Source organism: Aphis gossypii, chromosome 3, assembly GCF_020184175.1.
Source record: "Aphis gossypii isolate Hap1 chromosome 3, ASM2018417v2, whole genome shotgun sequence".
In the NCBI taxonomy this organism is placed as follows: Eukaryota; Metazoa; Arthropoda; class Insecta; order Hemiptera; family Aphididae; genus Aphis; species Aphis gossypii.
Genome location: NC_065532.1, coordinates 5,651,312 through 5,675,220, shown reverse-complemented (window position 1 = coordinate 5,675,220; position 23,909 = coordinate 5,651,312). Strand labels below are relative to the sequence as shown.

At 24.2% G+C, this 23,909-nt stretch overlaps 2 protein-coding genes and 1 long non-coding RNA gene across 3 annotated transcripts; 1 reads left to right on the top strand and 2 right to left on the bottom strand.

Annotated features, from left to right (window-relative positions):
• Positions 1–10,731: 10,731 nt before the first annotated feature.
• Positions 10,732–11,687, bottom strand: LOC126550970 (uncharacterized). Its single transcript, XM_050203723.1, has 3 exons — positions 11,398–11,687; positions 11,110–11,331; positions 10,732–11,012 (listed from the first exon to the last, which is right to left on the bottom strand). Exons 1-3 carry the CDS (start codon positions 11,618–11,620, stop codon positions 10,732–10,734), a joined length of 726 nt encoding a protein of 241 aa, XP_050059680.1. The 5' UTR covers positions 11,621–11,687.
• A 2,347-nt stretch (positions 11,688–14,034) lies between these two features.
• On the bottom strand, positions 14,035–15,044 carry LOC126550969 (KRAB-A domain-containing protein 2-like). Its single transcript, XM_050203722.1, has one exon. It carries the CDS (start codon positions 14,959–14,961, stop codon positions 14,035–14,037), a length of 927 nt encoding a protein of 308 aa, XP_050059679.1. The 5' UTR covers positions 14,962–15,044.
• Positions 15,045–16,808: 1,764 nt separating this feature from the next.
• Positions 16,809–20,236, top strand: LOC126551273 (uncharacterized). Its single transcript, XR_007605145.1, has 3 exons — positions 16,809–17,496; positions 19,741–19,813; positions 20,022–20,236. It is a non-coding gene; the product is annotated as an uncharacterized LOC126551273 (long non-coding RNA).
• The last annotated feature ends 3,673 nt before the right edge of the window (positions 20,237–23,909 follow it).

Here is a 23,909-nt window from a genome sequence, read left to right as displayed (position 1 = left end):
TAATTTAACATTAAAAGCCTATATTTTCTTCTAGGGTTATAGTTTGTTCAGTCGATTATATATTGATTTATATAAAATCTAGTTTTATTAAAAATCAATTAGATTGTATTTAATCAATACAATAATATTATCTCAACATTTTAGATTCTGAGCGGAGCGAGTAATGTAGGTATTGGTTTTACAATGATGTTTATTTCTTTTTTATTATGTAAACACTTTTCTCCCCCAAACTTGCTCAAAAGTACAAGTGTAGCATATTTTCTGAAAGGTAATGTTCTTGAGCTGGTACTTTAAACAGGTTATTTTTTGATTTTCGAAATGATACTCGAAATAAAAGCGGTTAAAGGAGAAAAAATGTACAACTTCATGATTATGTGGTGTAAAATAAATAATTCCGGCTTTGTTTATCACCATAGAAACGAATAAAATTCCACTCAGAATTGTTTTTTATCGAATGCAATCATATTGCATTCAAATCAAATACCTATTACCTACAGTAAAATTACACTATCCTGTCCGAGGACCGAAGGAACGATGGACAAACATCCACCACCGAAATGCGCTAACCTACTTTTTTTTTAATGATTGTTTCACAAATAATAATATTTAAGCATTTTTATGTCAAATTATTTAACCAGCATTCTTAAAATTTTGGTCAATTAGTTATTAATTTGTTTTTAATTATATTTATATTTTATTTATAATGAATTTCTCTCAATATTTTTATTATTATTATTATACTATTTGTATTTTATCCAATGATCAATGAACATTGAAGAAAATTAGAAATTTGTTTTATACTTTATTTTATTTCACACCAAAATAAATTAAAATTATATCATATCCAATTTTTATTATTATTTTTTAAAATGTCAAGAAAGAAATATGCCATCTTTAGAACTTAAAACAACTAACTGTCAAGGGGAAATTTATCAATAGATTCAATCATCATTTACCAACACGATTATACACTTTTTCGAGTTTCAATAATCTATAAATTATTGTTTATGCTGTTTGCCAAAACTAAATATACTGTGATTTATTATCATTCACATTATGTACTAATTGCAAATGTATTAGAATCGTTAATTCAACACAACGCAACGGCTCAATTCTTAGTACGATTGCTAGAAAACAAAAATATAATATGTTCCCCGAACAAAGCGGTGCGTAATACAATTATGATTTTACTATTGTTTTATATTTTAATATTTAATTTGTAAACATGTTATTTTGAACTCATATGCAGTTAAGCAAATTATATTTTTTTGTATTTTTATTTAACAGGTGATGTATGTCATATACTTATTAGATGAGGAGAGTGTTATATATATATAATCTTTAAGGCTAATTATTATTGTATTTAAAAACTATAGCATGGTTTTCACAACAATTTTTCAATAAATATTAGTTGAGATAACGATTGCTTAAATTTTTTTTCATTGAAAATGTAGGGCTCTTCAGAGGTACCTATTAATCAATTTTAAGTTACCCACTATCAGTGCATTGAAATTTGAAAATTTGAAAAGTTTGGTCAGCAGTCAGGTATAAGTAAGTAGTATAAGTATAGTAAATAATCGAAAAATTGTTTTTCAGAAATAATAAAAACAAAAAAGTATTTTATTAGTTAGTTTTATATGTAGATATGATGTGTATTATAATAGTGTTACATTAACAGAAAACCAATTTATAATTTTTTTAAAGGTTTCTTTAAAGGTGTACTTTGCTAAGTATACTAAAACTGTGAATGTATTTTGATTTTTACTCTATGGAGTATAGACATTGAACATCACAAAAAAGTTTTTTATATTAGTTTAACATTTTGAAAATATAATATAATACACTATGTCTATTGCCTATAACACATGTTATTGCAGTTAATTAATTTATAAATATACTTATGTTAATTAATAACTAATTATATAATTACTTTATTATTTTGTACAGCCAATACCTACTAATTTGATTTAATTTCATAGAACAATAAAATATATACCTATTTAGTATCTAATTATACAACGCACTTATACTATTTAATGTATATAAACTTATAACATACAAGTATACAACACTGTAATTAGTTTTTATATGCATAATAAATTAGGAACACTTAACTATTTTTTTTTTTATGAACCAATGTGTATATATTTTATTGTTAATTAAATTGATTGCGATTTTGTTCATAAAATATTGAATACTTACCAGAAATGCGTAGAATCTAAAAATACTATAGTTTTAAATTAAAAGAATTAAATCGTCTGTAACTATCATTCACAATAGAAATTAATTGTTCTTACAGTCGAAAACAGCTGCCTAAATCCTTATATTTTCTTATTTATTAGATTTCACATAAAATATTAAAAGTAACCAATAATATATTTATTTGATTCATTAAATTTGAGTAATAATGATAAAAAAAAAATTGAATTATTATTGAGCTAAAATATTTCACGACATAAACAAATTAAATAAAAGTATATAAAGATACATATCGTTATATGATTAAAGATAATTGTTTAACATAATATGTTGTTTTAAATTTAAAATTATACATAATACATCAAAAGAACATGATAAATGTACTTAAATTTTCTTTTGTTAGTCTATACCGTAGTTACATTTAGAAGTTTGTCATGTTATTTTTAATTGAAAACTATTTTAAAATGAACGTATAATACGATGACTGTTCGATATTTTTAAAATTATAAATTTCCACCTATATTAATATATTATTATCAATTTATTATTATTATTCTATAAAAAAAATAATAAATTAATGAATTTAATATTATTTTCTAATCGATATATTTAATAGTTTTATGTTATCAAAATGGTATCGATGAATATAGAAGTCTAAAATATTTAGCTAATTTACTATATAATGACAGTTAATACTATAAATGATATGAAATAATTCTAAAATTATATGCTTATAAAATAATATTTTTACTCGGATAATTAATAATATTATAGTACGTGCTTGATTACATTCCGATCCACACGTGTACCTTATTACCTATCATAATTTTATCATGTTCTGTATTATATAGCTTTCGATATTTACAGTAGTATCTACTAGCTATCATAATGTTGACAAATTAATTCAATTTATTTTAATTATTTCAATTGATTCAAATATATAAATTGTAATGCATAACCAATAATATTGGTTAATTTTTAAAGTAAGATATAGCTTCAATATTTTTGATAACTGTATAGAATACTAGTAGATATTCAGTTCAATTATTTTTTAAATCAAAATTTAGGTATGCGTTCCATGTATAAAATATATCTTCCGTAATCCGTATAGTCTATAGATTTAAGTCAACAGACAATTAATTTATCTATATACATACTTGGCCTAGCTTTGATTATTGTTGGTTACATATGTTATATAATATATATATACACGGTAATCGGGTAGTCGCATTATTTACCTAACATTTATTATTTTAATATAAGTCAGTTCTCAATTTCTCACAATATTATATATTATATTAAAATATAATAAACTTGCTACAATATATTATTACATAATATATATTATACACTATAAAAGTTTTGAGAAAAAAAAACTCAAACCTTATTATTTATAAATAACGGTTTTAATAATGAATACATTATTTTCAAACTGTTTTATTCTGTATCTGTATATGTAACTGAAGACAATAATAATCTATAATCTTAGACCGATAAATAATTTTAAGAAAATTAAAATTAATTTTAATATGATCAGTGAATACGAAATAAATTATCTTCCTAAATTTACACGATATTCATTGTTTACACACATATATAAATTATTATAGTACAGTTTAACCAAAAACGTGTTGTCATTATTCATATCCCACATTTTTAGACAACTAAAATTACATCTTGAAAGTTGAAGCCTTCACTTGTAAAAAGCAACCTACCCCAAGGCTTCGTCTTAGTGTTACACTATTTCTAGTCGTTCGTGTATAACCAAATAAAACACAAGCTAACAAAAATTAGCATTTTTGCGAATGACATTACGATTTACACAGAGGTCGCGTAATACCCTAAGACAACTAAATCGCATGTTTTATTTCGACATTGTTACAAGATTTAGAACTAAATTAAACGTATTATAAATCACAGGACAAAACAAGGTCGTATAGGTTAGTTTTTGAAGATTTAGAGCAAACTTCTAAAATGTAGTGACGAGGAGCGATACCGAGTGTTAAGTATTGAATGCAAAATATGTTTACCTAGCACATAGTTTTTTGCAAATTAAAAAACCATTAAACATCAGAGTTTGGTTTTAACTCTACAGTAACAAGTTACTTGTACTTGTACGATTACATAAATCATACTAGTGAGATTCATAAAAAAAATATATAGAAAAAAAATCATTATCATATTTTATTATTATGTGTATAAGGTACCTATTAAGCGTTCACGTATACAATAGTATATGAGGAAGTATAATTTATAAACGAAAGTGGTTATCCGTCCCCTGGCGTGCGGTTAAGTTGAAGTAAAAAAAAAAAGGCATGCTGTATAGTTATACGTCTACACAATATTATAATGATGTTATCATTATATGTATAGTGTATAATACTAGGTAATAAAAATATATTGTTACTTCATGTAATTGATACTCTATTTAAGATAGTGTTCATGACAATAATAATAATAATAATAAAAATAACATATTAATATATTATTCATCATATACCGGAAAGCGCGTATTTTCTGCATACGAGTTGTTAAACGGTATTTTTCTTCAATTGGTTACTATTAAATTTCTCCAAACAAACCATTAGTGGACCGTACCGTTTTGTAGTCCTACCTCGAGTTCAATTATTCATTCAGTTCATCAATATTTATGTATTATAATTTATAAAATATATAATATAAGTACAATATAGAGTGAATCACCAAGCATGCTCATCCCCATTATTATTATTCTAATATACAGAGTGATTCACCAAATACCAAGCTTGACATACCCCCACTTTTTCGTTTAATTTATCAAAATTCTGATTTTCGGAATTATTCAATATACTTTAGACCATATTTTTAAGTTCTTGAGATTTTTTGTATTACTTGAGCAGAGACATTTAGATATAAACTTAAGTATTTCAAATCAGAACCCGGGGATATGCTACAGTAAATTAATTAGCAGATACTTTTCTTTTTTATAAGTTATTGTGAAAATCGATTGATTAATATAAATTTTTACAATTTTTAAATTATTATAGCCTCAATATGCTCTAAACCTACTGACTACTATCAGTACTATCATGAACCGATTATATGTAAAATTAATAATTCAAAAACTAATGTTAATTTGATTGACTTAAAACTTTACAGGAAAATCAACTACTAAATAATATACTTGCTATTATTTGAAAAACAGAAGTTTTGTATCTTTAATTTAGCACTATTTAAGTAGTATGAAAAATCTCAAGAGTTTGAAAATATGATTAAGTATATTTAAAATTTTCAAAAATCAAAGTTTGAATAACGGCATTATTAAAGAAGAAATAAGAGGTAAGCAAGGTGAATAATCAACTTGTAAATATATTTTGTATATAAAATTTAAATTTATACTTGTTATTAATAAGCATATGAGCTAAAATGTTATAATGCATAATATAGTCTTTACAATTGTTAAATTTATATTATTGTTCTATTTACCAGACATTTATGGATAAGAATCCAAATTTTCCGAGAGAGTTATTAATAACAAAACTTATGTATTTGGAAAAATATAAAATTATGATGTCTCGTGTAAGGTCAGTAAAGAAACTATTTTCTTATATACTATGCTTTCGTTGTTTTACTCAAGCATAATACATTTAACACTACTATAAATATATTTTTTTAAATCGCCAATGCTTATGTGTAAAATTGTACTTGATAGATACTTGAATTTTCAAAAAATATAATATAAAACCATTAACGATTTATTTAACAAGAATAATTAAAATTAGTAATTAGCAATTACTAATATGTTAAAATTGTACGTCAGCGTTTATTATTCAACAACAATAAATTTAAATGCCATTAAATGATAAACGAATCATCAACGGATGATATTATAATATCACTGGGTAGGTATAACGTGTATTTTATTCTGGTGACACTGCCTGTAATTATTTGATTACAAAAAGTATAGTAATATTATAAAGTATCTAATATATTTTTACGCACTTGAGCGTTCTAAACATTTGATGCGAAAGTTTCAATTCACGTGTTTAATATCAACGTCAGTGACCGCCACTATATAACCGAAGTGTTTGTAATTATTCCGACATAAATACCATATGAAAAGACAGTATCAGAAATATTGTAAAGAATAACGTTCGGAAATGGACATTATTTTCCTTTCAACGATATAATTTTCTCTCGGACAAGAGGTAACGATTAACGGTTTAATGTACTAGTAATGCATAGTATGTAAGACGAATCTAACAATAATTTTTATTTTCTCCATTTAGTAGTCAAATGATAACGTGACTATGCGAATATGTTAATTTTATTTTATTGTCATGTAAATATAAATTTTCAGTCAGTGATATATTCCATCGAGAAATTGGACCAGAAATGTATTGTACGATAATACAAAAAAAAAAAATCTGAATTTAAGCTATATATTTTTCAAGTCAACTATACTTGATTAATAATTTAAGTTAATAATTATGTTTTTTAACAAATCACTGGCTATTCGTACAAAATATTAAATAACTACATAAATATTTAGTTTTGATAGTATTGTTATAATTATCATATTGAAATAGTATACGGAATGATCACCGAGGATGATCAACTCCATTTTTCTTAATAATGAATTTATTTTAATTTTAATTTTTGATATTTTTAGTTGAAATTTATAATTAAAAGCCTTATATTCAAATTTTCAATATTTTTTGTACCACGTATAGTAAAAATTACTTATTATTCTCAAATACGACTAGTTTGAATTTTGGTTTTGATACGATAAAATTTTTCTAAAAATATTCGCTAAATAATTTATAGTAGAACAGGGCAGTTTTAATTTGAATAATAGAAGCTAGAACTTTTTAAAATATAGTTTTTTTTTTAATTTTAATTTTTTAATATGATGGGTTTTAGTTATATTTAAATAATTAAATAGCCATATTTCAAAAAGTTATACCTACATTATTGAAGAACAAAAAGAGAGCAAACATGCTTGGTGAATCATCCTTTGTTTAGTATGTATAGGTATATGGTATATATATAATATTTGGGTACGATTTGTTTAATAATAAATATTTCAATGTAAACAATAGATAAATACGTAACATAATTTTATTTTAACATATAAGTAAGTTTGTTACTTTGTCCATTAAATTCTATTATATTATACTCTTCTTGTAAATTATTATTTCATACATATATAATATAATACAATCATGATTTTTTCAAAATTACTCAGTCCATAAATAAATTCAATCGGAAATTAAGCATTGTACGGTATAAAAGTTTTTTTTAATGCTAAGAAACAAAAATAAGAAATGTTTTGATAATGTTTACTTATTTATTCTCATCTTATATATTTAAATATGTATATTTTTTGAATCTAAATGGGTTGTTTACTATTTTTAAAATACAATAATATGTGTATCGTCAACAGATTTTAAATTTTATTATTAAGTTGGCTTAAATCACCTGTTTTCGTATATTAACGGTCAACACATTTCGCTGGCAGACGTCAGCTATAAGTGCGTCATTTATTTAATTACATCGAAGTGAAACACATCATAATAATATATACACATTTAAGACGCATATAAATTATAGGTACATGTGATCCCTTTTTCGTTACAACTCTTTTTAATTCATATTATCATTTAATTCATCAAAGCCATATAATATAATGGTTGGTTTTATAATTTCAGTTTAAAAAAAAAATAAAATAAAAATACTAAAAGGCAGCAATGTTACTAAAAAAAAAACTAATTTTGCTGAAATTGTTTCAGAAAAAGTGGCTGTTAATGGTGACGCTAGCATTTATTATTACTATATTTGTCTTTTCAGAATTACGTATATTGTTATCTATTATAAAAAATATTTTATTATATTCTTTTTGATAATTTATATTTTATTATATTACATCAACTATAAAGGCTTAAACGAAGCATAAACCATATTATAACATTATTATAACCATATTTTCAAATTTTTATATTTAAATCAATTTTTAATAGATATTTAATTAAATTATTTTTTTTTTTAGTGAGTCTAACAAAATGTATTGTTGATAAAATAAAAACTATTGTCATTTTTGAAAGAAGAATGAAAGATTGTAAGATAACCTATTCGATTAAATTTTTTTTATCGATGATTTAATTTACATTATTGACTTATTGATTCTTATACTCAGCTATAAAATAAGACAATAGATTAGACGTGCTTACATTACATATCTTAACTTATTCCTTAACTTCATAATACCTTATACCTATTAATATGTGCAACGTACTAATTGTAATTTATTAAAATTGGTTTATTATATTCAAACCAATCAAACTTAATATAAGCACGTAAATACGTAATAAAATACAGGTATATAATATATATATGTAATAGAAAATAATATACCAACAACTTTTATTTTTCTACTTAAGACTAAAAATGTAAATATTTGTAAGTTTTCTTTTGATATTTGAAAGGCATTTAAAATGAATGTAGTCTTATACCTAAGTACTTATTTAAAAAAAAAAACAACAACAAAATATGTAATTTTTTTTAAAATGTATTTAATGACGTTTTACCATGTCAAAATATTGTAAATACTTTAATAATATATTATTTAGTTTTATAAATCTTTAACAAGAAACATTAAATAATGGTTAACTTCAAGGAAACCACAAACCTCTTAAATACACCCACATCAATTTTTTCCAATCTACTCTTTATTTTAAATTGATTTTGAACTTCAAAGATGGATATGCTCAAGGTAGATCTATTATAAAGGTATATAATACGCAATAATGTTTGTTCATATAAATTATACACCTTAGTATAATTAAATTAATTCCATAGTATTATAAAATTTAAAAATTTAACTTTTAGTTTTTTATTTAAATATCATTGTCGATTAAAATTTCTTGTAACTATAGGTACTCGTAAAATTTTCAGAATATTTATAATTTTTTGGTACGTTAGCATAATTTTATTTTATTTCTAAGTTTATATTTACACGATACTAAAAATTCCATATTATACTTGCAGTATATATTTAAACCAACAAATGCATGAACAGGGGAAAATAAACATTTACATTTGCAACCACAAAACGCAGTCTTTATATCTCAGCATTAGATAAGTATTAATAACAATGAATTATATTACATAATTTAAATTAAATTTAGTTAAATTTAAATTAAATTATATGTAATTGTTTATGAAAAACGATTATGAGTGAAAACGGTATACCAATAATCTATCATCAACTGATGAGTTTTTTTTAATATAATTATTAGTAATTTATTTTAATTTTAGTATTATAGAAGGTGTTGATATAGTCTTTTTTTAACTTGAAATGCTCATATAAAATTAATTTGGCTTTCTATTCGAATTTTTTTTTCATATAAATAGATTGAAAAACTTATGAATAACCGTGTATTATATTGTTAAATCTTAGGAATAGAAAAATATCATGAATTTCTAACTACAAAATAATTTACATTTATTGTTGAGATTTTTATGAATTTTGTCAAAATTCTAACTTTAAACACTTATTAAAAATATTGTGACTTAAATTTTCTACATTTTTTAATCAAGAAATTAACGACTTATGAGAAGCTTTGTATTAAATGTTCAAGCATTTCTATCCAATAAATAATTTTTAATCAATATTTATAAAAATAAAAATTTCTTATGGTTATAAATAGCTCGAAAAAAACCGAAATATTTTGAAAATTTTATCATAATCAAAAAATGATAATATAAATATTTTTTGAAAATATTAAGTAGGTATTTACAGTTATTAATTTTTGCATAAAAATAGCAAAATCGACTTAGTTGATAATTTGATTTATGTAAAAATTCCCGTTTTTTTTTTCTAAATTTTTTGTTTGTTTTTCCAATTATAAAAATAAGTACTAGGAATTTTTAAGTATAACCTCTATGAAATATAAACCAGATCCACAATGTTATATCCGAAACCACACTCAAATTTGTAATTATATACAGCCACTTCTCATAAATAAGCAATATTAAAAAGAGTGGCATCAACATAATCCTTAATACATACACCATACTATTATATGGATCATGATAGTCGCATGGATATTTATATAATTATGGACATTGGACATCCCTGGTCATATATTGCTATGACTTTGTCTCTATCTAAAATAAACAATCCCACCGTATCTAATACGATACCCATCGACCATCGGTCTCTTGTAGCACACAATGACACTCTGCCTGCGTACGCTGTTACCGGAAAAGACGACATTCAGTCAGTGTTGACAATGACTAGTCAATAACAATAAGGCCTGATTTAGTAAGGAATTAACGTCAATAACTAGTCATTTATGACAATTCCTAATGAAAGAAGGCATTGATGATAACATTAAAAATTAAGTTGAAAATCGAATAATATATTATATTATTTATTAGCTATTTAGGATAAATCATAATCTTAAATTCTTAATCTTTATAATAATAATAATAATATATTATAAATTATAATACTTATTACTTATTAGCTATTTATTATAAATCATAATCTTAATCTTTATTGTTACACGGTAAACTGCTATGACACTTAGAATTACATAATCTAGAAGATGCACGACAAGCACATCTATTGGTCTTACACTGTGTTTTACAGTGGCATCTCGTAAAACCTTGGGATCCAGAAATGCTGTTAAAGGCAGCTGCTTCACGGAGAGTTATTTCTCCTCCCTCTTTCAATTTACTTACAACCGTTTCAAGATCTAGAAGCTTCTCCTTACATGGGTTGATTTCTGTCCTGGTATACTTATGTTTCAGAAATCCATTTTCTGTACCTATAAAAATAATAATAATAAATAGTAAAAAAAAATTATATAATAAAATATTAAATTATATTAAGTTGTTTAAAATAATTATACAATTTATGCTTACATAATTTATATAAATTATCTTTCACATCAGTTATAACTGCCAATACATTTCGTGGAGAGCCACGAGCTCGGTCAACATCAGGAATAGAGATACGCACAGATGTTCCTACTTCAAGTTCCGGGTATTTTGAATTAGATGTTTTTACCATTTTTTTCGCTTGTTTCTCTAAACATTTAACAGATAATGCTCGTTCGTGTTGAATTTTCTGCTGTCGTTGATTAACTATAAAATTATTTATATTAAAATAAAATATACACTATAGTAGACATTAATTTTATTGTTTCATACTAAGTTCTGAGTTATTTCCAGTTCCTGGTCCGTTTTCTTCAACTTGTGAAGTATGAGTAGTATGACATTGTTCAGAATCCAATGAATCTGAACCGAGATGGTCATTCTGAGCTTCACAAACTTGTAAAATATTCTCAATATCTTCTTCAGATTGTAGGCAGTCTATTTCATCCATAGGTAAACCTATTGACGCTACGCCTAATCGAGCTGAACACCCAAACATTGCCTCATACGGTGATCTTCCAATACCTAAAAATGTTATCTTATTAAATGTATAAAAGTAATTATACAGGGTGATTTTTTTATCAAACAACACTCATTATTTCCAAAAGTATTCATGTTTTTGAAAATATTTTTTTAAATAGTTTCTAATTGTTAAAAAACAACGTTTTTATAAAAAAATTATATTTTTAAATATTTTTTATCCTTATAATTTTTTAAGTTTTTTACTTTTTTGAATGACAATATAGATTTTTAATTTCATATTCCAAAGCAGAATAATTAAATAGAATAATAGTTACCTCGCAAAATGTTTGTCCACTACTCCGCTTGTCTAAACTTTGAATAAGTATAACTCATAAACTACTCACCCAAAATTCGATTTTAGATTCTGAACGGAGTGAAGAATGTATTGATTTTACAATGATGTATGTTTTTTTTTTTTTTTTGTCTGTGTACAGCATAACTAGTAGAAATAATGCTCCAATTTTAAACAATGGGGGTGGTTTCCGATGTAAAAGTGAATATCCTTGGTGCATTATAGAGGTAAAAAGTTAACATTTTCCAACAGTTTTCAAAAAAATCGAGAAAAACAAAAAAAAAAAGGGAGTACCGCTCTGCTGTACATTAGATGCCGTATGGATCATTATTATATATTATAGGAGTGTTAAATTTGAATCCAATGATAGTTATCATTGTTTACGAAAAACGATTCTGAACGAAGATGATTTGTCAGCCTAGGATATAATTTCTAGTGGTTGGTGAAAAAGGTGGTTTATGTTTTAATGGCCTGAATACAACAAAATTTAAGTTCTTTTATAATAATTGTAAGTTAAACTTATGAAAAACCTTGTATTACATTTTCAACTCTTAGCTACTTATACAAAAATTTTTATGAAATATACCTAAAAAATAATTTGCAAATATTTATGGTTTTGACGAATTTTTGTCAATATTTGAACTTCAAATGCTAATAAAAAAAAATTGTGCCTATGTATTCTTATAATTTTTTAATCACTATAATAATAACTTATGAGGAACTTTGCATTAAATTTTCAAGTATTTTGATAGGGCCAAAAAGATTTTATCGACACATAAAAAAACAATTTTCAGAAAAATTGAAAATTTCAGTTGTCTATAAATAGCTCAAAAAAAGTCAAAATATTTTGAAAATTAAATCACGTAAAGAAAACGCTAATCTTAATAACTGGTAAAATTTTCAAGTATCTACGACTTATACTTTTTGAATTATAACAAATATCAAAAATCGTTTGAGGCTAAACCGTTATTTAGCGCGGTTTTGTAAAAATTTAAATTTCAAACACTCATAAAAATTTTTTGTCTGAATCCGGTAGAGTTTTTTTTACAGATATTTGAAGAAAAATGTATGGAGAACCTTGTACCAAATTTTCAAAACTTAGTTATAAAAGAAAAAAATTTTATGATTTTTCAACTTCAAAATTACTTGCAAATTTTCGCGTTTTCGACAGATTTCGTAAAAATTTGAACTATAAACTCTTATAAAAAAAAATTGTGACTAACGATTTTTAATTTTTTTTAGCTACAATAAAAACAACTTATAAGGAACCTTGTACTAAATTTTCAAAACTTTTTGGTCATCCAAAAATTTTTTATCGACACTTAAATAAAGTCTATAAATAACTCAAAAAAAGTCAAAATTTTTTGAAAATTTAACTATATACAGATAATACTGACATTAACATTTGGTGAAAATTTCAAGTATTTTCAGTGATTAGTTTTTGAATTACAACCATAAAAAAAAATCGATTTAGTCGAAAACTGGTTTTGCGGAAAAATTGCCGTTTTTCCGTCATTTTTTTTTTGTTTTTCTCGATTTTTTTGAAAACTGTTGGAAAATGTTAACTTTTTACCTCTATAATGCACCAAGGTTATTCACTTTTACATCGGAAACCACCCCCATAGTTTGAAATTGGAGCATTATTTCGACTAGTTATGCTGTACACAGACACAAAAAAAAAAAAAAAAAAAAACACATCATTGTAAAATCAATACATTCATCACTTCGTTCAGAATCTAAAAATGACGGAAAAACGGGAATTTTTACGCAAAACCAGTTTTCGTCAAAATCGAATTTTTTATTTTACTATAACTTAAAAACTAATCGATGTAAATACTTCTGCTTTGGAATATGAAATTAAAAATCTATGTTGTCATTCAAAAAAGTAAAAACTTAAAAATTATAAGGATAAAAAATATTTAAAAATATAATTTTTTTATAAAAACGTTGTTTTTTTAACAATTAGAAACTATGTAAAAACATATTTTCAAAAACACGAATACTTTTGGAAATAATGAGTGTTGTTTGATAAAAAAATCACCCTGTATTTTTTCAATTAATTAAATAAAATAATATAATATTATAAGAAATATAATTATTTAAATTATTCTTACCTGAATGAAAAGCGCGATTTTTTCGGAAGGAAATTTTAATCCAGACGGCCAATCACTACTTTTGTTCTCGGCCATCCATGTAGCCAACATATCCTCCACATCTCGATTGGCGCGTTCGACAGAGCCCTGGCTCTGACTATGTCGAGGTTTCCCATGAACAATTTTTACATCACCCCACATAGCATGAAGTTCGTTTATAGTATTATTAACAAACTCTCTTCCATTGTCTGAGTGCAGTATGGCTGGTGCTCCAAATGTTGTATAAATATCTAATAAATTATGTGCAACTTCTTCCGCACGTTTTGTTTTTAATGGTTTAAGAACAACGAACTTTGTTAGGTGGTCTTGGTAATTCATTATAAATCGAAAATCATTTACGCTCTGTGATTGCATATCTATTAAATCCAGTTGAGCACGTGAGTTGTATGCCGAATGTAAAATAGGTTTTGATACAAGCCCTCTTTTTGGATTTGAAGATTTTTTATGGCAATCAGAACATAGACTTAAATAAACCATTATTGTTTCCTTTGTCACATTTGCGTATTTTAATTTAAGTTCAGCCATCATTCGGTCTCGGCCTCCGTGACCGATTGCTGTATGTGTGGAATGAATTATATCAAACAACTCTTCATTTTTTACATAATAACGCACACCCTCTGACGCATTAGTTATAGTTTTAATAAGACGATCTTTGCCGTTGATAACAAGAATATCGTACTTACGAACATTCCTATAGTCTTTCGTACACTTTTTTACTCCAGCCGTAGATAATGTAATTTTAGATTTTTTTATTTCTTCGATTCGTTCACAATATTCTTCATTATTCAAAAAAAAATTGTTGTCATTACGTTTCGATTCAATTAATAATAGAATTGCGTTATCAAATTTTATGCGCATTTCATTTAAATCCATTTTTAAGGAGATTGTTGAAAAAAGAACAATGTTATTATACGTTACTTCAATGCACAAACAGTACTGTACACTGTACAGTCACTTTCGGGATGTGACCATAATGATACCAGCTACGATAATTTTGTATAGTCAATTTTATTATAAGTTATAACTTATAAGCAATAAAAACGATAACATAAAACAGGATTTACCATATTATATACTATAATAACTAATAAGTAATAATATAGATAGCTATGTTCCATAATCAGATCGATCACCGATAAAGCGCGGTGTCGATATTTTTTTCGATTCGGATTTGTAACATTGCCTAATATAATACGGAAATGTTGATAAAACTACGAAATATCTAACATTGCCTAATCTTTCCAGCCATTGTCATCAATGACTAGGATATACCGACAATTCCTGAATTTTCATCTATTCCGGTAACACATACATGCGTAATCATGTAAAAACATATATACATATAAGAGGGTAGTAATCCAGACCGTATACGCAATATATATGAACGGCGTAGATCACATATTAAGAAAAAGAAGGTAAATACATATTTATTACACGAGCCGCGAGCGTGTCTATTTCGCTTTACTACATATTAATTTACGGTAAATATAAAATAATTAAACATTATTAAAAATGTTTACAATAAATGAACGAACTGTGTATTGCTAGTATATTTTGTCATCGATATGTTTATTCGTCTAAAAAAATGTATGAAACAATATCAATAAATTAAATATGGAATCCCTGAAGAGTTTCAATTGAAAAGTAAAGACTTGGATAAATTTTCAAAAGAAGTCGTACGCTGGTTTTCCCTAAATACGTTTTTGAATTCGAATATATTATCTATACATGGCTAGGTAATAATATTAACTTATTAAAATTTTTTTTTCCCAATAATCCAAAAATATTTATGGTAAAATGCGTATCACATTTACAAAAATATGTAAAATCAAAGTTCAACCACAAACTCATTAGATTCAAATTTGAATTTGTGTCTTACCTAGCTATTTTTTTAAAATTAATCAATAGAAATTTACAAATGTATACAATTCTAAGCGGTACGAATCTTTCGACATTGCATATGATCAACGAGAGTTATCATAATAGCAGTATTTAGTATGAATAAAATTTATAATTAGGTTTTTTTAAAAATATTATACATAACGATAATATTAAGTTATGTACACGCCATACATACTAACTAATTAGTAATTATAGACATACTTCATCATATATAATTATGTAATTCCAATGTTTTCTAGCAATAATTTATTTATTTTGATATAACAAATTGTACCTCAAACAATAACAGTTAGTCATTTAGTCGTTAAAACTATAATTGTTGAATTGAACCTAACCTTTGAATTGAATTAATTTTGTGGCTATTTATAGGTACAATTATTAATATTCTAATTATTTTTTTTTCAATAATATTTATACAATTTTTAAATATATATTTTTTATAACTTGCAGCAAAATTAATGTATAGGAAATATGACTATTTAAAAACTAAACGGCTACATTTTACAATAATGTTTTAAATATTTGTTGATTTTATTTTTTAACGTCGATTGGTCGTGAATATATAGTTTTAGATATTTAAAATAATTCGTCAACGAATGTAAATTGTAAATTATAATGTACTGTTACATCCAATGGCCATAGATGCCGCGGATAGTTGTTTAATAAAAAAAAAAAAAAAAAAAAAAAAAATTCGTCAACGAATTATAAACATATTTACTGTGATGCATAAAAAACCGCAAAGGTATAGATGTGCAACAGCAATTTTATTATTGCATCAAATTACCACAAACTGCTAAATAATTGTCGTATACATAAGTACCTACACAGTTATAAATTATATAGAAAACTCTGAACAATTCGACAATTACATTTTTTTTTCAGATTCATTAAGCTCAGTGATAAATGTAATCAACAACGAAAATAAGTGGCATGAAATAAAGAATGAGTTAGAAGTAAAAAACATCACTATTGTCTGTATACCCAGGAGGGCATAATATGATAAAGTAGATAAATTTAAAACTGGAAAAAAAACACGACGTATAACGATCAAATAGAATTAAATTTAAAATATTATGAGAACGAATACGTCATTATAAAGACTATTAGTTTAAACAATGATACAAAATGGTTATGTGAGTGGAGAAAAAAAGAAATCAAATTGAGCGATGTGATCTGACCAACCATGCGTTGGAAAAACCCAGAAAATCTAAAAAGAAAAGAAGACGTCATCTTAACGCATCTTATAATTGGCATATGTGTATACGACATTTTTGATATGGTTACTGCCTACATTGAAATACATTGGCAGAGAAGACCCAACCCAATGCGCAGTTTGTGAATTACATTATGTTAGTATCATAACTAATTTATAAGTATTAACTGTCAAGTATCTTCTCGTTGAATGCTGATAAACAACAAAGATATCTCTGAATTTTTGATCGATCACTATATAACAAGATGAGACGACTAACAAACTTTAACACTCAGTATGGATAATTTATTGAGGTAACATTTTAAACATTTATCGCTACCTATATACTATTTAGAATCTACACCACTATCATTAATGTATTTTTAGTTTTATTAATATTTTATTATATATTATCGATAAAAAAATGTATAAGTAGGTACGTTAATATAAATAATTGTCAACCCATAACAGTCTAGGTGCCAAAGCTTATAAAGAAAAAAAATTCAGATTTGTATGGTAGCAAATTTAACTTAATATATTTAATAATATGTATGTATAAGTAAGAGAATAAACATCAAAACATATCAAACACGCTTGAAGAATTTTTTCAATTATTTGTTTTTATTTGTTCGATAGATGAATTTTCGAGACAAGAATTTAAATAATAAAAAAAATCATAGTAGGTATTTACTTATACATTTTGAAATTAGAAAATCAAATACAACTTAGAGCGCTGTTGATTACCTAATTGAGAACAACAAATGGTTTTATTAAAATATTAATATATTTAATACATTTTTGATTTTATCAGCTATTGCTTATTAGTTTAAAAATTTATCATATATTATTATGGTAAATATTATATTTTTGTGAAATTTCAACTGAACTAATACAACTTTAATTGTATAAATATATACGCATAGACAAGTATAATTATTATTGGTATTATAGTTATTATGTTTTGTAATAATAGTTGATTTGGATTTTAAAGTTTTGAATATCATAAAGTATCACACAATAAATTTAATGTGCCAAAAAAGTATGGTAACTTTTTATAAGAAAAAATTCAGAAATTTTAAAATTAAACACTAATAAATTTAGCTACGTATTTTAGTTTTATTTCGTTTTAGATAGATACCTACCTAATCACTATAATATTTTTGTTTGATTTTAAAAGCTTGTTTGGACCCTTTTATGGCCAAAGCGTGAAAAATAATACGTGTTTCGTTTTTAATATATTTATATTTTACATGATAATTATTGAACATAATATTGCTACAGTATAAAACAAAAAAATAAACTAAAAAATATTCATATTTTATTAGGTACTTTAAAGAAATTCTTATTAAATATAATGAAATAAAACAGTTTTGTTACTAATGTAGTAATATGAAAAAATAATTGAATCAGCATTTCATTCTGTACAAGCTTAATCTTACAATGGCTCATAACTAATGTAAAAATAACTTATAATTTATACATATATATATATATATATATATTATATAGATATAAAATAGTATTGATGTAAATTTTTTTCAGTTTTCGTGCTTTATCTTTAAAACAAAAATGAAATGATAGATATATTATACATACTTAGATGATTATAAGTAAAATCATTAAATATACAAACCGATCTTTTAAAGGAATACACTAATTCCCTCAAAAAAGTATCAACGTTTTTGGAAATAATTTTTAGATTATTTGAAGTAATAACACAGATAAGTACATTATTGAAAAAAAAAACTATAAATTTTATTTCTTTATATCGTTATATATTTTTCCTGTGAATTTCATTAAATCAGTTTGAATTAAAAAAAAAAAATTATACATCTAATAATTATTTAAATTTTAAATTTTAGATAAGCAGATTTAAAAGACAAGGATATCTCGCAAAATGTTGATCTACTATTGACTATCTTTAATAGTAAATAAATACTAATAATAAGTATTTTAGTTCTTAGTTTCTAACTACTCGTAAGAAATTCGATTTTAGACTCGGAGTGTTTAAAGCATTGGTTTTAAATATATGATTTATAGTGATTATTTTTTTTATCTGTCATTAACTGTTGGAATAATAAAAATACTTAGTTGGAATTGACTATTTTATGATGATTTTGGGGAGGGATAAAAACATTCTACACAGCATTTTTCAAATAAACTAAACCAGTTTTCAATAAAATAATTCAATTTTGTTCTTTTATTATAAATCTAAAAGTAACAACCATAAAAATTTTAATTTTTTCATTTCATGTTTATATTAGACCATAATATAATATATTTTTATAAGTAGATACTTTAGAATTGTTCGTGCTATTTTAGACCTTCTAGAAAATTTAAAACAAAGTTACTCATAAGTTGTATTTACAGTGATTTAAAAACAAAATACTTGGTTATATATATATTTTTTTTTATTGATGAATAATGAATACGTGTTATGGTGTATAATAAATTAATATAATTAAAGTATTTTCTATTCAAAATAAATAATTTATAAATATCTGAATTATTGACTTAGAATTTATTATTTTAATTTTTTTTTTTTTTTATTGTTTTAGATAACAGAATTCAGTTCCATTTAGTAATTAATATTTTCTTGGGAAATTTTTTATGAGTTGATTTCTGTAGTAGGTATATTATGAAATTTACGTTTTATAATACCTATGTGGCTATGTAACTTAAGTTTGAATAAGCTTTACAATGTTAAAAATTATTTCTGTAGATTTTTAGAGAAATCTAAATTGTTTTTTTTTTTTTACTCACATAACTATATTAACCTAGTATAAATTTAATATTATTACATTGTCTAAATCTAATTTAATTTGATTACAATTTGTAGCGAATTCGTGGTGATGCAATGCGAGACGAATTCCCATGACATATGTATCCTGTCTACTGCAATTTTTTTTTAAAAAAATTTCATTGTATTTCGTTTTCACCATTTTGTGAAATATTATTGTGCAATCGCAGGTTCTTAAAATACTTTTTTTTTTACATTTTAATTGAAAACAAAAATGATTCAGTGTGTATTAAATGTAGGGTATTCAAGTTATAAAAAAGTGTTAAATTAATTAAATACGTATAGAAAATAATAAAAAAAATCGTATTTATTTTACCACGTTTACTAAGAAATCTTCTGCAAATATAGTATTATATATGATAACCATTAATGACTTATACAATAAGTTCTCAATTTCAAAACATAAAAAACAAAAGTCAATAATCAATGTTAAATACTTATAATAACTGTATATATAATTACCTAATGTACATGCATACCTATAGTATAATACCTACCATATTATAATTGGATGTGTTATCGATTTATTGTTTTATGTACATGTATTCTAATTAACTCATTGATCTATAGTCATCGCTGTACAAAAATCTTAAGAAAATAAATTTGTATACTCATCAATTACAGGTAAATGGTATAATAATTAATTATTTATAATATTGTGGTTTGTTAGCTTTAGTGAATTAATTTATTATTAAACTTTAAGTTAAAAAAATTATCGGTATTCTTAAAGTTTAAGATATTTAAATCTTGAAGCGAGACACGAGCATTTTAAATTGTAAGATTTTACATGGTCATAAGTCATAACTCGTGTAACATTTTAAACACCATTAAAAAGCCGACGCAAAATACAGATTATTTTTTTAACTTCAAGTTTGATAATAATATTGACTTTAATATTAAAGCTATAGAAACACAAAGTTACTTCTATACTGAATGCAAATTTTGCTATGTTGCGCATGGGTCGAAAAGAGAAATTCAAGTATATTTATGTAACTATATGTAAGTAACATAATACAGAACCAAGTTTTAGAAAATATTATCGATTGATTTCAAACACATGTCACATACTCACATGTTTAAGGTAATTGATTTCGCCCGCGGAAGTAATAAACAAGAACGCAGCAAGTAATTAATATTATTAAATTATTCTTGAATAAATATAATATAATGCATACAGGTATAGCTATAAAGGTTAATAAATTATAATTAAAAAAGTATTTTGACCAGAAAGATTTATTAAAAAATATCTGTATTTTAATATTGCATTTTTCTATGTACAGATTGGTTATCATTATTTTAAATAAATAATTTGATAGTTGTAAATAGTATAGTAAATAAATCTATAAATACTTGTGATATGCTGCTGCAGTAAAAATCAAATTGGATATTAGACTTTCTTTGTCATCATTTATAATAATATGCATTCTTACGATTGCAAAACATAGATTTTTTTCACTATGTTAATCATGCAGAAATTTCGTATTAATAATAATTAGCATAATAATTTGACCACAATACATCCTAGGTATATTATATTGGCGCGATACGTAATTGAATTGTTCGGGTTTTACGCGAATGTTCTCTCGGCCAACCTTCGTGACAGGGACGTACGGTATGCGGTTTCAAATTGACATGTATATTATGAGTAGGCTGTCCTCGCCTGAAAAGTCTAGGTTTTACAGTTTATTTTTCATTAGAAAATGATATATTTCCAACGGCTGATATATCAGACCAATGTCTATAAAATGAGAAAATCATATTAATTGTTACTTTACTGAAAGAAATAAAAGCATCTTTCACGAAAAATGTATTACATAGAAGTATAGAACTCCAGTAGGTAATAGCAAAATTATCGTTTATTTACACATTATAAGAGTATATACATATTTTTACAATTTACATTAATCAATCATCAACCGGTTTTGCATTAAAAAAAAATATATATATTTCATATTATTTATGTTGTACAAACTTCGTGATACCTATAAATTTGAATATGCCTTATATTGTAAGTAGGTATATACATGCCTATATACAATATATGATATGTTATATTAATATTATAATGTGAGTGATGTGTGTTTATAGTTTATATATTCATATAGCATACAAACTCGATATAATTTATAATGTATAATGTACGTATGTATATATTGTGCACGTGCGTTTGTGTATGATAATTATTTATCAGAAGCTAATTTCGATTATATTAATTATAAAATCAAATTAGTTTTATTACTATTTATTGTTTAATAAAAGTAGATTTCACTACTATAATATACATTTTAATAGTTAGCTAAGAAATTGGTAGGTGACGTATATGCTTTTCATTAGATATAGGTACATAGTTCTAAAATATATTTAGTAGAGTTCATTTTAAAAGAGATAATTTTATTATGACCTTGACAAATTAATTAATACTTGAACCGTTCAATAAAGTTAAAAAATATAAGACTAGCGATTTTAATTATACTATATTTAATCAATTTCATATATTTTTTCTTTTGAAATGTTTAATAATATCATAAATTATTATAGGTACTATAGTGATCAAATAAATAATCCATTGATCACTGTGTTCAAAATCTTAAATCGGACTCTGCCTGGATATTGGGACCACGTGTGTTGGACACTCGTCTAGTGAAATACGAATGTATTTCTGATTTCTTATCCGACAGTTAACAGTAATGTACAGTTTTTTTTACAAATATTAAGTAAACGTATAATTTAAAACGTCTTATTTTAAAATATTACTCTATTGGTGCGACCGTTGAATTAACATTTTAGGTTTTTACATAATATGAAGTTATTTTATAGGAGAATTTATTAATAAACTTTGTGAAATTTAACTAAACTTAATTGCTATTAATTGCTTGGTTAATTACACCAAATGCCAATACAAAAATGTTGATTTTAAGAAATAATACAAAATACCTAGTAATTAATAATTATTTCGTTAACGTTATTTTTCGTTAGCTTATATTAAATCTTTTCCCGATGTATCAATCATATTCATATATATTACTTAGGTCTCTGAACTATTTTCATATTATCGCTTTAACATAAATAATTTTATCAAATTATATTACATTATTAGCTGGTTTTATATGTTTATTATTAAATCGTAATTAATGTACCTATAGAAATTTAAAAACAAAAATAATAATTATATTATAAGTTTGTTGACTTATTATGTATATAGGTCATTGATAGCCGTTTTTTAAAATAAATTATTCTTTATTTTTGATTTAATACTAAATATTTCTATAACGAATATTTTACTTATATTATGTTACTGTTTTATTTCATCCGCATACAGTATATTATGTATTAGAATTTAGAATATTTTTTTTTAATAACATACATCTATATAGAGACTGCTAATATTTATTTTAATTCTCCACGATAAAATAAATAATTGAGATTATATTATTTATAGCACAGCGAGGAAACTATTTTTTTATTTTAATGTAGGTATGTTCAGTTTATATATATTTTTTTATTTACAGCTTGGCGCTTGCATAATAAATCTTAATACCTAGATAATCTTAAAGTTTGCACGAACAAATAGGATATAATATAATGTGTAACTACATTTTATAGTTCTTATTATATATTCGTATTTTTTTTTCAATAACGGGACGGGATCTTGCACCATTTCCGTAAAACTCAAGGACAATGCCTGGAGCATAATTGAATTTGTCACTTTTAAAATTTACTAGCATAGTCGGTAAAAATTCAAGAACACAAAAAAATTACTTAAAAATATACATCATTTTCTGATCTCCATGCAATGTTTTATTGAAGTAGGAAGAGAAACATACTACAAATATATCTGTAATTTGCTAATTTTTATTAGTATTTTATCACTTGCATACAATAGATTTTCTGATCATTGTCTTGGAAATATACTCAAATATTGAATTG